The 14,670-nt window shown below is 44.4% G+C and overlaps 1 protein-coding gene across 3 annotated transcripts in view; it reads right to left on the reverse strand.

The window, feature by feature from the left end:
* Positions 1–988: 988 nt before the first annotated feature.
* The window catches only part of EVA1C (eva-1 homolog C), an 87,697-nt gene continuing 74,015 nt past the window's right edge, over positions 989–14,670 (reverse strand). Inside the window, exons 8-9 of one of the 3 annotated variants that reach the window (XM_074326071.2) lie at positions 2,942–3,052; positions 989–1,487 (exon numbers count right to left, since the gene is read on the reverse strand). In XM_074326071.2, coding sequence (XP_074182172.2) covers positions 1,318–1,487; positions 2,942–3,052 — 281 coding nt within the window. In that variant the 3' untranslated portion in view covers positions 989–1,317. Of the gene's footprint in view, positions 1,488–2,941; positions 3,053–12,393; positions 14,122–14,670 lie in introns of those variants that run through there. The other 2 variants (XM_074326086.2, XM_074326075.2) reach the window with 2 other exon arrangements.

Raw genomic sequence — 14,670 nt, forward strand, 5'->3', positions numbered from 1 at the left:
AACAATTAACTTCCCAAAGTTGGGCATTTTTCTTTTTTTCAAGGTGGATTACATTTCCTAAAAGGCCTCAGAACATACTACCATAGTTAAAATATAATTTTAAATATTTTTAAACTGTAAATTATATTTTTATGTAATTTATAAAATTACACACACACACACACACACACACACACACACCTGGGGTGCCAAAAAAATGCATACAAGTGGACACTTTGGTCAACGTTGCTCAAGCAGTAGTTTGCCATAATCAGAAGTGTCTGGACGCTGATGGTAACCACTTTGAGCACCTCTTGTAATTGCAGACGGCAAACATATTTGTATTCATCTTTTGTTATCCGTATATATTGAGTATTACAATTTAAGTACAGTTTTTTTCTTTCTTAAAATATGTATACATTTTTTTGGCACCGTGTGTGTGTGTGTGTGTGTGTGTGTGTGTGTGTGTGTACATGAATGTATAATATATATATATGTACAATCTCCAAGTAGGAGCATTTTTTTGAAGAGGGACTACCTTTAATTTTATCAGAAAAAGGAAAGTTACACTAAAACAGTTAACAAAGTCACTTCCTGGCAACTCTGTATTTAGCTTAGGCACTTGGTCCTTACAGCTTCATCAGAAAATACTGTTCATAAAGCTGACAGCGAGCCTAGAGGTTTTCACTTGTGAGCCAAAATTCAAATGTGTTTCATATACCATAGTTACAAAGGCAGTATATAAATCAATTTTTAAAGTATAAATTTAATTTAAAATATTTTTCTCAGTTGAAGCCTCGTCTATATAACACAACTTTTCAATTTTTTCCAAACTCCCACAGCCCGGGCAAAGTTGAGGGACAGGTCCCCTCTCAATTCCCCAAGTTTCCAGACATGGTCACCACACCTTGAGCTAACTGAACCTATACAAAAAAAAATCACCAAGGAACTCCACAAAACCTTTAAAGATTATTTAATTGCAAAGCTGCATAATCTATTACAGAGTGTAGGAAACATTTGCAGTCACTTTTATGAAGCTAATATAATATTACTGTCATAACAAAGATAGTTCTATATCACTAATAAATATTGATACAAATTTTTAAAAATAAAATTACAAGCAAATAGAATCTAAAAACACATTAAATGTATCATGACCAAGTGAGATTTATTCCAGAAATGCAAGGCTGAGTTAATATTAGGAAACCTATCATTTTAACGGCGGGGGGTGGGGTGGGGATCACATGACCATGTCCATAGATGCCAATAAGTCATTTGACGAAATTCAATTCCCAGTTGATGCTGGTTGTAAACCACAAACCACACTATAGAGATGATTTACACCCTACTACACTTCACTCTGCTGTTAGATATTCTTCCAAAACACAACCAGATGGGGTCCCAGGGCGTTTCTCTGGAGCCCCCTCTCTTTGAGGAGGTTGAGTACGGAAGATGAGGTTGAGAGCTAAGGTGAGACGAGGAAGCCAAGTCGTTCTCAAATGTGGGAGCTGTTACGGAGGAAACAAAGACCCATAGATTCCCTTCGGGGGAGAAGAGAGAGGTTTCCACACTTGCCAAGCACCAGGTGAGGGCAGCTCCCACCCTATGATCTCATTTAACCTGAATTCCCTTTTTAAAGGCCCAACTCCAAATACAGTCACCTAAGGTAGTGGGGGTTAGAGCTTCAACATGAATTTGGGGTGACACAGTTCAGTCCATAATAGGCTCTGTCATTGAAGAGATAGAAGACCTTCGGTAATTACTTGACCTTTTAGACTCCAGTGTCTTCCTCTATACAATGGGGATAATAACGCTGCCTATTTCACCCATTAGGGCTGCATTTGGCTGAGACAGCGACCACAGTAACTTAACCAAGTAGGGGCTACATGTTCCTCATGTCACAGGAAGCTGGAGGCCGGCAGCTCAGGGTTGGTACAGCTGAGGATGCCATCAAAGACCCAGGCTGCCAAGACCCATGGCCTGAAGCTTCCTTCTTCATGGTTGGAAGGTGGCAATGGTACCCTCTGAGTGCCCCAGCTGTGTGTCAGGCAGGGGGACGGACAGGCAAAAGGCAAGAGGCCACAATGGGGATGTCACTGGTGTTTGTCCCCTTCTGAAGGAGTTCCCTCAACCTCACCCAGCAGCTTTCTTTTATGCCTCATTGGCCAGAACTGGTTGTATTGTCAGTCAGAGCGATAAAGGGCTCTGGGATGGTCAGTATTTTAGCCACGTACACTGTTACCTTGAGCAAAATTGGAATTCTGCTGTTAAGGAGGAAAGGGAGAGTAGACTACAGATAGATAACTACCTGTACCTGCCATACCTACCCTTAGGGTTGTTGAGAGGATTCACTGAGATAACTTGTATGAAGCAAGACAAGTGAATAGCAGTGGTAATATCAAAAACCTTAGCCATTAATTCAACAAATGAGGTCCAGAAACATCAAGTGTGTAAAATGCAGGATTATGTCATTGCCAGACCAATGAAAGGAAAAGGGCCACCCTGGTCCAGAGCTGGCTGACGATTTCAGGAGTCCAACTACTGGAATCAAATCTGTCCTGGTCAAAATTGAGATGGCACCTCCGTGTGGTTCTGAGGCTTTGACATCTGGGCCTCGCTGACTCTGGAGGGACTGCCCCTCCCAGTGTTACCTGATTCCCAGAGATGGCAAACAATCCACTGGGAGCACATCTTCTATATGCAAATCAGTCAAACCTGAACCCACCCCAACACCTTTGTTGTGCTCTCACAGGCCTCCCATACTCAAGACCACTTAACTCCCTGCCCTGGCCACCGCAGGGCCAGGTACCAGACAACTAGGGACAGTCATGTACCCCAGAGCCTGCTGAAATGATTCAGACTAGCCCACCCCAGGCCTGCTTATCCTGCCTTGCCCATCCCTTCCTGTGAAGCCACAGTTAAGGCTCTTGCCCACATTTTGTCCCCCAGCCTCCTGACCAACCTTGGTGCTTCCCTGCGCCGTCCTGTGTGACAAGGCAGGGCCCCTCCTGTTGGAACGGTGTAACTATATTTTCAGTGGTGGTCATCTCCTGAGCTGATGGCGTCACTGCACCTGAATAATAATAAAACCTACATTTTAAAACATGAGGGTGGCACAAGCATTTTGGAGAACAGATTGGGCCTGAGAGTGTTGCCGGGAGTGTGGCGTGCAGTTCAGTCTCAGGTGGGCTACCTGTCTCCGCCCAGTGCTCAAGGGGACAGCTTGTCTCATTGGGGGGGAATGAACGGGGAGGGGGGCAGAGGGAGCGCCTGGACACCCACCCACCGCTGCCTCCAGGGGGCAGCACTTGTTGGCAGCGGCCCCCACATAGGTACTGTCCATCCAGGTCACATTGGTCCAGAGAGGCTGGGGGTGCAGTGACTAGACACCTCGCCTCCCAGAGTGTGGGTCAGAGCCCATATTTGGGGAACCGAGAGAGAAAGAAGGCAGCTAAGTTTAGAATTTCAAAGAAAGGTTCACAGCCTGGGAACCCAGATGGTTCCCGGGCTGTGTCAGTAAAAGGAAGTTTATATAAAGCTGTGGGAAATGTAGCACTTCCTTGGATACAAACAGTTACATATTAGCTCAAGATTTTGTCATTGTGAGAAAGAGTTTCAATAGCTGGAGACCAAGCCGACTCTCAACGAGACAAAATGGTGGCCGAGTGAAATCTGAGGCCCAGAAGCCAGTTCTTATCAGGTCCTGGGCTCCTCAGCTTGGGAGCACCAGATGAGCACGGGGGAGCAGCCCCCCAGAGGGTGGGGAGAGGTCATCACAACCCAGACCCACACTGATAACTCAGAACTGCCAATCACTGGTGTGGTAGAGTTTCCACCTTCTCAGCGGCACAAACCGCTCGTCACAGCTAAAGCAAGACCCTGAGGACTCTGCCACCTTCCCTGAGATCTGCAAGGTTGTCCAGTCTGGCTGGTGGAACTACCGTGCCTTGTGCGCTCCGGGTGGAGTTCCTTCTGGCTCTTTCTGTGGTTTTTTCCTGGCCTTGGGGTAGTTCCCTCACAAGCACGTGCAGATCCATTCCCAGGGCATTCCCCAGGGGACCCTCCGCTCCCCTCTGGGTTCTCTTTGTGCACACCTGTCGCACCGCCACCGCTCTGTTCCAGGTGCTCCAGCCACTAGGTCTCTCCCTGACTCTCACCTCCGTGTTATCCACCAGGCTCTACCTGGGTTGTCCCTCCCTAACCTACTCTCAGGGCAGAGAGAAGGGGTGAGAGGGGGTGACGGACTCCTTGCTTGATATCCAGTGTCTCGAATACATTGTTTTATTTATTTATTTCAGTTTTTTAGTTGTTTCAAGTGGGAGGGTAAATCCATCCTCTCTTCCTCCATTTTGGTCAGAAGCAGAAGTCCAAGGTTGCTCCTGTCAGTCAAGTATTATGTTCACTATAGATCTACTGTCATTCACACATGCATGTTTAAAGAATTATGATAAAAGAAAATGGAGCGCCTCAATCACTGAAAACCGTACTAAAAGTTACTTGTTTTTCGATGAAAAGGCAATTTGGATTCTCATAGTATTCTGTGTTTCTCCAAATTGGACCTCTGCCCCTATTTCTCTGTTTTTGTGATATGTGTACTGACGGGGAGGAGGGAGGGAGAAAAATCAAGGTACAAAACTATGTGTAGGCACTCAATCATTTATTTAAAAAAAGAAATAAATACATATATATGCTCGCAGACTCCTAGAATGTTTGTGGAAAGATCACAGAAACTGGTCACAGTGACAACTTGTTGAAGCTACAGGAAGGTAGGAAGTGGGAGGCATCTTTTCGCTGCAGGTTCTTTTGTACCTTTTGAAGTGTACGGGGCGCTCTGATGTCTGGGCCCCGTGACAGCACTTTGCACTCCTGATCTCATTTACCTCTGCAAAAACCTCTGCTGTGGTGCTACTGTGATTGCCACTTTCCAGAAGAGGAAACCAAGACACAAAGGGGCCAAACAAGCCACCCAAGGTCATGCAGCTACCAAGTGGCATAGACGGGATTTGAACCCAGATCACCTAAAGCCAGCACCCACCCTACTGACCACGCTGGCCACCCTCTGTTCAAATTTACATAAGCCAACCTGCAAAATGGAACAACACCACAAACTCTGGCCACTTCACAGTGTGGTTTTAAGGCTTGAAGGAGATGCACGCGTGCACACACACACAGACACAGCCATGCACACATGTGCACACATGCACACAGGTGCACACACATGTACACATACACACGTGCACACATGCATTCATGCACATACACAGACAGCCATGCACATATGTGCACACATGCACACAGGTGCACGCACACGTACACATACACACGTGCACACATGCATTCATGCACATACACACCCACAGACACAGACACGTGCATTCTGTGTGTGTATGTATGTGCATGAATGCATATGTCTTTCAATGTTCTTTGTCCTTCAAACAGCTAATGATTCTGATGGAAGGAACAAATGAACACCTGAGCAAATGAAAGGATGAAAGTCCTGTTTCTGCTGCTCTCGTGCAGGATAATCTTTGTGAGAGGGAGAACACTGTGCTCTGCCTCGGTGTTGATAGGGCTCGAATTTGAAGGTGCTGATGGATCCCCCCCCCCCCCACGAAGGCACCTTGTGTGAGATCCAGACACACCTTCACGCTGGAATCAGGGTGAGGAGCTGAAGCTGAAACAAAGGAGGCCTGTGCTTGCAAAAGTGAATTTAAACATACAGTATGAGAAGTATAATGTTGTAAAGATTATGTAGGATGCCAGATGGGCACTGGACTTATCAGGGGGACCACTTCATACACTGTGTAGATGCCTGACCACAGTGCTGTACACCTGAGGTGATGTAGAATAATATTGAATGTCAGCTACAAATATATATATATATATATATATATATATATGATCACGGGATGTAAAGTAACAGCACAGGGAATATAGTCAATGGCATTGCAACAGTTATACATGATGTCAGAGGGACAGTAGATTGGAGGGGGTGGTTATCACTTTGTGAGAGTGTAAATGGCTAACTATTATGTTGTTTTGTACACCTGAAACTAATTTAAAAAATATTAATGAAAAAAGAATTTATTAAAAATATATTAATAAAAAAAGAATTTAAACAGACCCCCCCCCCCCCCCCCCCGGTGAGCAGGAAGAGCACAATGGGAGAAGATGGGAGCCTCACCAGGGAGAGGTGGACAAACTGGACCCTCCCAGAAGCCAAGTTCAGCCGACCAGCCCGGGGCAGACTTGGCAGCCCGAGAGGAGCCAGGCAGTCTCTAGAACCAGCACATTCTTCTTCTTTTTTTTTTTTTTTTAGGGTCGCATTCCTGGGGGCACTGAATATGTCAACCTGACATTTCATAGTCCAGCCATCCAAGTGCAGAAAAGGGCATTATTTTAGACTGAAAAGGTGTATTTTATATTCACACACTTGACTTTCAAGACCCTGAATGAATTTTGCTGAAATAAATATTCCCCTTTGGGTTTAGTCCAAGTCTGTGAAGTTTTAGTCCCAATTGCCTTTTCTCTTTCTTTCTTTTTAAAAGAATATTAAAAGCAACTGAAAAGAGGGATTTAGAAATGAATGGCTATTTTTCAACATGCCTTGTAAAATGAAAGGGAGCAAATGCTATAATATTTCTTAGAGACACAGTTTTAAGGAAAATGAAATTTAGAACCCTGTGTCTCTGCGATGTGAGATTTCTATCTTGCAGGCCTCAGTACTCAACAATGCATAGTCAGAAGGGAGGTGAAAATTTAGGTGATCACCCATCCGATTGCCCAGCACTACCACCCGGGATTTAGCACAGATAGTCCTATGTGGCCAAGAAACCCCTCGGTCCCCAGCAAACCAGGATGGGTGGTCACCCTAGCTGGGATTACCATGGATACGAGAGGTGCTCACAAAACCCTACTCAACCCAGCCCAGGTGACCCAATTTCTCTGTCAATTCAACTTCATAGTGCATTATATCAAGAATTGCACACAGGGCCAAGTGCAGGGGTTTTAGAGGGTTCAAGAAATAACACCTTATTTCCCACCGCAGCTCTAAACTAACTGGGAACCACTTCTCACCTCCAGGACTGATGAAGCTGAGCATGGAGACCAGGGCTGAGGTGTGTGGCAACACAAGCTTAGAGCAACCCCAGAATTAGCCACAGGCATGTGTGGACGACCACGGGCCATGCATTACACTGCAAGCTGCAAAGTGCTTGCCTTCTTCATGGGACTATTCGTAGTGCCGGCCTGCTTCCCGACACACGAGCCCTTACTAAGTAACTGTTGTACTGGGGAGAAGTGTCGTGGTAAACATGCAAGGAGAAGTGTGTGTGCATGTGTGTGTGTGTGCATGTGTGTGCACGCTTCAGGGGGAGACAAATAGAGGGAGATATCAGGAGGTGAAGCCAGGGCGCAGTCCCCCAGTCTGCTTTTGTGGGGTCCTTCCCCAGTGCTGGGCTTGGAGCAGGTGAAAGTTAACTGCCACCAGCTGCCAGCCCATTGTTTGTCCTCAGCCTCCTCTCCCCCACCCCTTCTTCCAAGCATTAAGTTCAAGCTGATAGTACGTATCTCCTGGACAGTTTCCTTGGAGGCTCTCCAGCCCCACCTTCTCCCTGCCCCCCTGTGATCAGCCCGTCTCCTGAGAGATCACAGATGTGAGCTCATGTGGCCAGGTATAGTTAACATCAGATGAAGATGGTCACCTTCACGCCTCCAGAAACCCCAGACCCTCCCATAACCTGTCCTGAAGCTTGCACCTTATCTCCTTTCCCTTCCTCTCTTCCACTCTTGGTGTTGTGCCACCAAACTGACCCAGAGTGAGTAGCCTTGTGTGTCTGCCCACAGGACTGGTGAGAAGCTGGGGTGAGTGTGGATGGAAGGTGCAGGGAACGGGGAGGGCGAACCCCCTTCTGAGGGGCTCTGAGCAGGAGTGTTTAGGGACCCCCAGGACCCTGCCAGTCTCTGTCCCCAGGCCAGCTTCCCCTCTACTGCCCAGGGCGGATCAGGCCGTCCAGGCTGGGCCGCCACATAGTCATCCCTATAGGACACCGCCTGGGCTTATAACATACGTACATGTAATATTTTAACAATAAAAATACAAAGGAGGGGGTGGGAATGAAGCTACATTGGAGAATGGAAATGACATGAAACAGTAACTTGAATCAATAAGAAGAAATAGAGAAACAAAATGGGAATTAAGAAGGTTAATATAAAAAACCTCAATAAATATATTTGTGCTTTTCTTTCTTCTGTTAGTGTTTTTTAAAAACATAATAGTATATAAAGCCATGATTATAACAATGTGTAGTTGGGTTTGTAACATATAGACATAATATGCATAACAATAATAGCGCAGAAAAGGGAATTGGGAATGAAGTGGATTCTGATAAGATGTAAGATGCAGGAAAACTACAAAAGCAAAAACAAAAAACAAAACTTAAAAAATATAGTTAAGTTTATCAAAGAAATGAAAATTTCACACTAGAAAATATTCATTTAAGAGAAAACCAAGTGGTAAAGAAGGAATGGAAAAACAAAGTAGCCATTAAAAGTCCAGAAAATAGAAAGCAAAATGGCAGCTGTAAACCCAACAATGTCAATAATAAGATTAAATGGAAATGGATTAAACAATTTAACCAAAAGGCAGAGATAAACAAACTGGATAAAAAGCCAAACAAACCATGATCTAATTACATGCTATCTACAGGAGATACACTTTATATTCAAAGACACAAATAGGTTGAAAGCAAAAGACATATCATGAAAACTACAACCATAGCAGGGCTGCAGGAGCTATTATTGATATCAGACAAAATAAACTTTAAGACAAAAACTGTTACTAGAGATAAAGAGGGAAATTTTACAGTAATAAAAGGATCAAATGGGCAGGAAGATATAACAATTATAAACATATATGCAGCTAAAAACAGAGACCCAAAATACATGAAGCAAAATGTGACAGAACTAAAGGGAGAAATAGATGATAATCTTCAAATTTCAACAATAATAGTTGGGTACTTCAACACTTCTCTTCCAATTATGGATAGAATGACTAGGCAAAAAACAATATGGATACAGAGGACTTGAAAAACACTGTAAAGCAACTAGACACACCCCGAAACAGCAGAATACACATTTTCTCAAGTGCACATGGAATAGTCTTCATCATAGACCATATGTATGCCATAAAACAAGTCTCAGTAGATTTGCAAGGATTGAAATCACACAAAGTATATCCTCTGACTACAGTGGAATTCAATAAGAAATCTACTACAGAAAGAATTTTGGGAAATTCACAAATATGTGGAAATTGAATAATAATTTTTAAATAACCAATGGGTCAAAGAGGAAAGCACAAGGGAAATTAGAAAATACTTTGAGATGAATGAAAACAGAACCAACATACCCAACTTATGAGATGCTGCTAAGGTAGTGCTTAGAGGGAAATTTATAGTTATAAAGGCCTATATTTTAAAAGACTATCTTGAATAAAATAATCTAACCTTTCACCTTAGGAATCTAGGAAAAGAAGAGAAAACTAAATCCCAAAGCAACAGAAAAGGGGAAATAATAAAGATTAACAAGGAAATAAATGAAACAGAGAATAGAAAAACAATAGAAAAATGAATAAAACCAAAAGTTGTTCTTTTGAAAAAAATCAATGAAATTGACACTTTTAGCTAGATCGATGAGAGAGAGAGAGAGAGAGAGAGAGAGAGAGAGAGAGAGAGAGAGAGACAGAGGGGGAAGACTCAAATTACTGGAGTCAGAAATAAAAGGGGACATCAGTACTGATCTTAAAGAAAGAAAAAAGGGAATTATAAGGAAATACAATGGACAACTGTGTGCTAACAAATTAGATAACAGATGAAATGAAAAAAGTCCTAGAAAGATACAAACTACTGAAATTGACTTAAAAAAATGAATAGAACTATAACAAGTAAAGAGATTGGATTAGTAAGTTAAACATTCCACAAAGAAAAGCCCAGACCCAGATGTCATCATTGGCGAGTGACGTCACGTAACGCCGTGTGCAGTGCCCGGCTCAGAGTCAGTGCCCAGGAAAGGTTACCCATGTGGGTTGTTGCTATTACTTTTCCACTGTGTGAGTTTCAAGCTCTACATTGCCCTTGTCTGTCGTCACTTGCTTGCTTGTGAACATCTTGAGGGCAGGGAATGTGTCTTATTCTTTGAATTTGTAGAGCCCAGCTCGGTGGCTGGCTAATACCTTGAGAGAGGTAGATAGGAAATAATGTCAGAATTCAAAGGAGGGGTGTGTCGTATCCCAGGCAGGGGAATCGGGAAAGGTTTATGGAGAAGCAGTGTCTGAGATGCACCTCAGAGACAGGTAGGAATTCATGTGGCCGCAAAGAATGGGAGATTCCCAGGAGAAACCACAGATGGGCTAACATGGATAGGTGTCCAGCAAAGCTTCAAGAAAAAAGAATCTTTAAAACTTCTCAGCGCAGAAATCCCTCTGATCTTTCTATTGGCGAGAAAGCTCCTTGTTTAAAAACGTCTTATTAATTTTCTAGTCCTTCTGTCTTTCATCTCACCCTTAACGTGTGCTTCTTTGAAGACCCACTTTCCTTCTCTGTTTCAAGTTGAATTTCAGCAGCTCCTCTTTACTGATGCTTCCCAGTGACCCTAAGCAGTATGTATAGTCATGGTCTCCATTTTACAGATGGGGAGACTGAGGGCCAGTGAGGTTAGGAAATCGCCCGAGGTCCACAGCCAATGAGGGATGGTGGTGGAATTTCAACTCCTTTAGGAACAGTCTTTGAGGAGCTTCAACTGTAGTACCCTACTGAGCCCGCGTGGGATTTTGCTTCTGTTCCACCTACCCCCACCCCCCTTTTCTCTTTGGAGAAAGTATAAGCTGATAGGTTCATGAAGACAAAGATTTAAAAAATCATCTTGATGAGGTACAGGGAAGGCAATTACTCAGATGTCCAGGACACAACACTGCTCCCAGAACTAGCACGGCCATCTCCCAGCATGTGTCCTCCATGCAAGTGTGCACGTCCCCAGTCCCACGCTGGGTCAAAGCAGTGGTAGGTATTTCGGGGTGTGGGTGGGACTGAGCATGGACACACTCCACATGTATATATGTGAGACCCTTCACATCTTTAATTTATGATAATGTTCTCATGCGCTTGCAACAAAATATATGTACGTTTGTGATGTGAATTTTCTAATTAAATTTTACATGTGACAAAAAAAGGGGGCTATGGGCAATGGGAAGAGATAGGTGGGCCTGGGGCCAGAGGCTGAGACCGACCCCCCTCCATTTCTCCCCATGCAGCCACATCTCAGCATCCAACCCTGAAGAGCTTGAGAATTCTAAATTTGAACCTGCTCTTTAAGGTCATTATAAAGGTGTATTTGTCCAGGTAAGAGAGAGAACATTTTTAATGTAACTTTTTTTTTGGCTTGATGTCTAGCATTTTAATATTTGGCTACATGGTATGTGAGAGACTCCATTTCTCTCCGACCCTGCAAATGTTAGGGGCAGACCCATAAACTCTACAGACACATAGAAACATATAGTTTTATGCTGAGTCTTCTTTTACATAAACGGTATTGTAAATCTATGTATTAGTTTACAATTTTCACTTTTTATTTAATAATATGACTTATAACATTTTTCTACCTCATTTAAAAATACAATACAGTGCATCTTTTTCCCCCCCCAGAGAAAGCTGGGATTCTTCCCAAGACATCTTCATGAAGAAGTTTTCCACGTGCATCAACCCAGAGACTTAGGTGAGACTCGTTTAACAGAAACCTCTGCTGGAGGCGCCCCGTGATTCCCCCTCCGCTGACAGCTCACACCTCGCTCTCCCAGTGTCCGGCAGCTTGCAATCAGAGGTCAGGTTCTAAGGAAGGAAGTGCGGTAGCTCGGAGGTGGGCGGCAACTCCTGGGTTTGCAAATTCTTCAGAGATTAGTAACACAGCCTCTTGCTAGTTCATTGTTAGGAGTTGGGAACATTTTCCCTCTTATCCTTTTGTGAGGTAATGTCATGATTTTACACATGCCTCGAACTGTAGTTCCCTCCCTTCCTCAGAAATTAATCAAGCATTTTCCAGGTCAGATTGATGTTTAGTCATCTGAACACGAGGCCCTTCCTCTCGCCTTAATCTTTCCCAGGCGGGATTTTGTCTTTGAAACAATAGGATATGACAAGGTCTATTTTTCTTTTCTTGAAAGGACTCCATCCACGGAGTCATGCGTTGGAACAGAGAAAGTCCTGGGAAATATGTGGCCCCAGTCGGAAGTGACCAGCTTTCCTTTCTTTGTTCTGTCGAGTCCTGCGGTTCAAGCTCGCGATAGGACAGGCAGTTTGCTTAAAAGCAGGAAGGCGGCATTTTCACCTCGAGATAAATTCCCAGTTGAATTTTCTGTTGGACCAATCCGAAAGAAATGCAATTAGGCTGTGAGCAATCTTCAAGCAAAGACTGGGAAGCTTTCAAAGATGGCTCTGCTAGAAATAATTTGTTGGGCCCTTGACATATGTTTGCATTGGCGATATTAATTGCATCTTAAAGCACCCATATTAGTCATGCTTTCTAGGAGCAGAGGTTTTTAATTTCTCCCACAGAATGAAGCCGTAATTTGGAATTTCCAAGATTTCATGACTAACTGGATAGTACTCAGCAACCTTAAAATCAGGAGCAATTATTGCAACCTGCCCATGACTGTGGGTGGGTGGGCTGACCAGGTGAGTCTCATCATGAAGGTTAGGCTGCAGCTGTGGCCCTGGGTCTGTGCACCAAGGCACCCTGAGGATGGAGGCCTCAGGACTTGGAGACGAGGGACACATAGGGACCTCCCCAGGAAGGTGAGCGGAGGTGGGAGTAGGTGGTCCCTGGGTCCCACATGTCTGGCCTGGAATTTTGATCTGACTGCACTCTTGGCTGGTGAGTCCCAGGGAAATAACACTCCATTTCATTTCAGTGAGTTGAGCTCGCGTCTTCGTGTCTGAATGAATACTCTAGCTCAGCGTTGGCCAGCACACCTCTCCGCACTGTCCATGAGAGTAGCCACTGGCCACGTGGCTGCTAAGCACTTGAAATGTGACTGGCGTGCCTGAGCCACTGACTTCTAGATTTTATTACAGCTGATCCTTGAACAACAAAGGGGATAGGGGCACCAACTTCCAACCTCCCACACAGTCTAAAATTTTCACGTAACTTTTGACTCCCTCCAAATTTAACTACTGATAGCCTACTGTTGACCGAAAGCCTAACCGATAAACATAAATAGTCAATTAATGCATGTTTTGTATGGTAGAGGTATTATATACTAGATTCTTACCATAAAGTAAGCGAAAGAAAATGTTATTAAGAAAATCATAAGGAAAATACCTTTACAATGTTTATTGAAAAGAATTTGTACATAAGTGGGCCCTCGAAGTTCAAACCCATGTTGTTCAAGAGTCAGCTGTAATGGATTGAAATTTAGATAAGCACATGTGGCTGGTGGCTCTGCACTGGACAGCACAGCCCTGGATTGTCACCATCTGTGACTAAGTACCGTCTCATTCATTCTCCAGGGAGCCTCGGGCTGCATCCGCAGGGGAGGTGCCTGTCTGAGTGAAATTCCTGAGGCTGTGGTGGCAATGGGTTATGAGCTGGCTTCCTGAATTCTCCCTGATGTGGTTGATGGTTATCATGGCTCTTTCTTGCCTTATTTCCAGCTATAGACCTGTATGGCTTCCGGTCAACAGAGCGTTTGGTTGGAGTATTTATTTAGGATTTAATCTCCGAGGCTACAGTCCAGTCTTGGGATGGAGTTTGGCCAACTCTGCATTGGTGGCCAGGCTTACAATGGGCTTCTTAAAACCAAATGACCATAGTTCCGGGTTTATAACTCCCCTGCCAAAGCTGGGCATGACCTTTTAAGTCTGTGTGTGGGAGACTCCACAATGGCCTCCGCTGAAGAATCCAGAAAAGGTCAGGCCTTGACACTTTCCTCTGAGCTTTTCAAAGTCATTTCTCTTCTACAGACTCCTCTCCATAGCAGGGTGGAAGGGGGCTGCCTTGTTCTCTCTCGACAGCTTGTTTTTATTTTGCCCCTGAATTCTATCAGATGCCCTGAGCGCAGCATAAATGGCTCAGCCTCGGCCCTGTTGGATGCTGCTGTGCAAGAGGAAGAAATAATTAAAGATGAAAGCTGACATTAATGTTCTTATTAGGTGTGAAGCACGGCCACTTTCAACACCACTAGGAAAGAGGTGCTATTATTATGTGCATTTTATAGGTGAGGAAACTGAGGCACAGATAAATCAGGTGCTATTATTATGTGCATTTTATAGGTGAGGAAACTGAGGCACAGATAAATCACCTTGAGACCAAGCTAGGACCAAGTTGGAGCAAATGCTGGAGACAAGAAGGCAACACAGCTGGAGGGGAACCCTGAGGTCAACACGGGGGCAGAGTCATGTCCAGTCTGGTATCAGCCTTCCAGGGCCTGGGGTGGCAGCAGAGAGGGGAGTGAAAGCTTCAGGGCAGTGGTACTTTTCAGGGGGTCCTCACTAGACAATGTGGGCCAGCAGGAGCAGGACCAGCTGGGGAAAGTGGAAGATGAGAGCACTTAACCCGCTCAATTACCTGCCGGGGAACACTCCCCATCAGGCTTGGTTCCCCAGGTAACTGGGAGCAGAACTGGTGTTCAGGGACCCATGGAGA

This window comes from Rhinolophus sinicus, chromosome 17, assembly GCF_057876585.1.
Source record: "Rhinolophus sinicus isolate RSI-liver-muscle chromosome 17, RSI-T2T, whole genome shotgun sequence".
In the NCBI taxonomy this organism is placed as follows: Eukaryota; Metazoa; Chordata; class Mammalia; order Chiroptera; family Rhinolophidae; genus Rhinolophus; species Rhinolophus sinicus.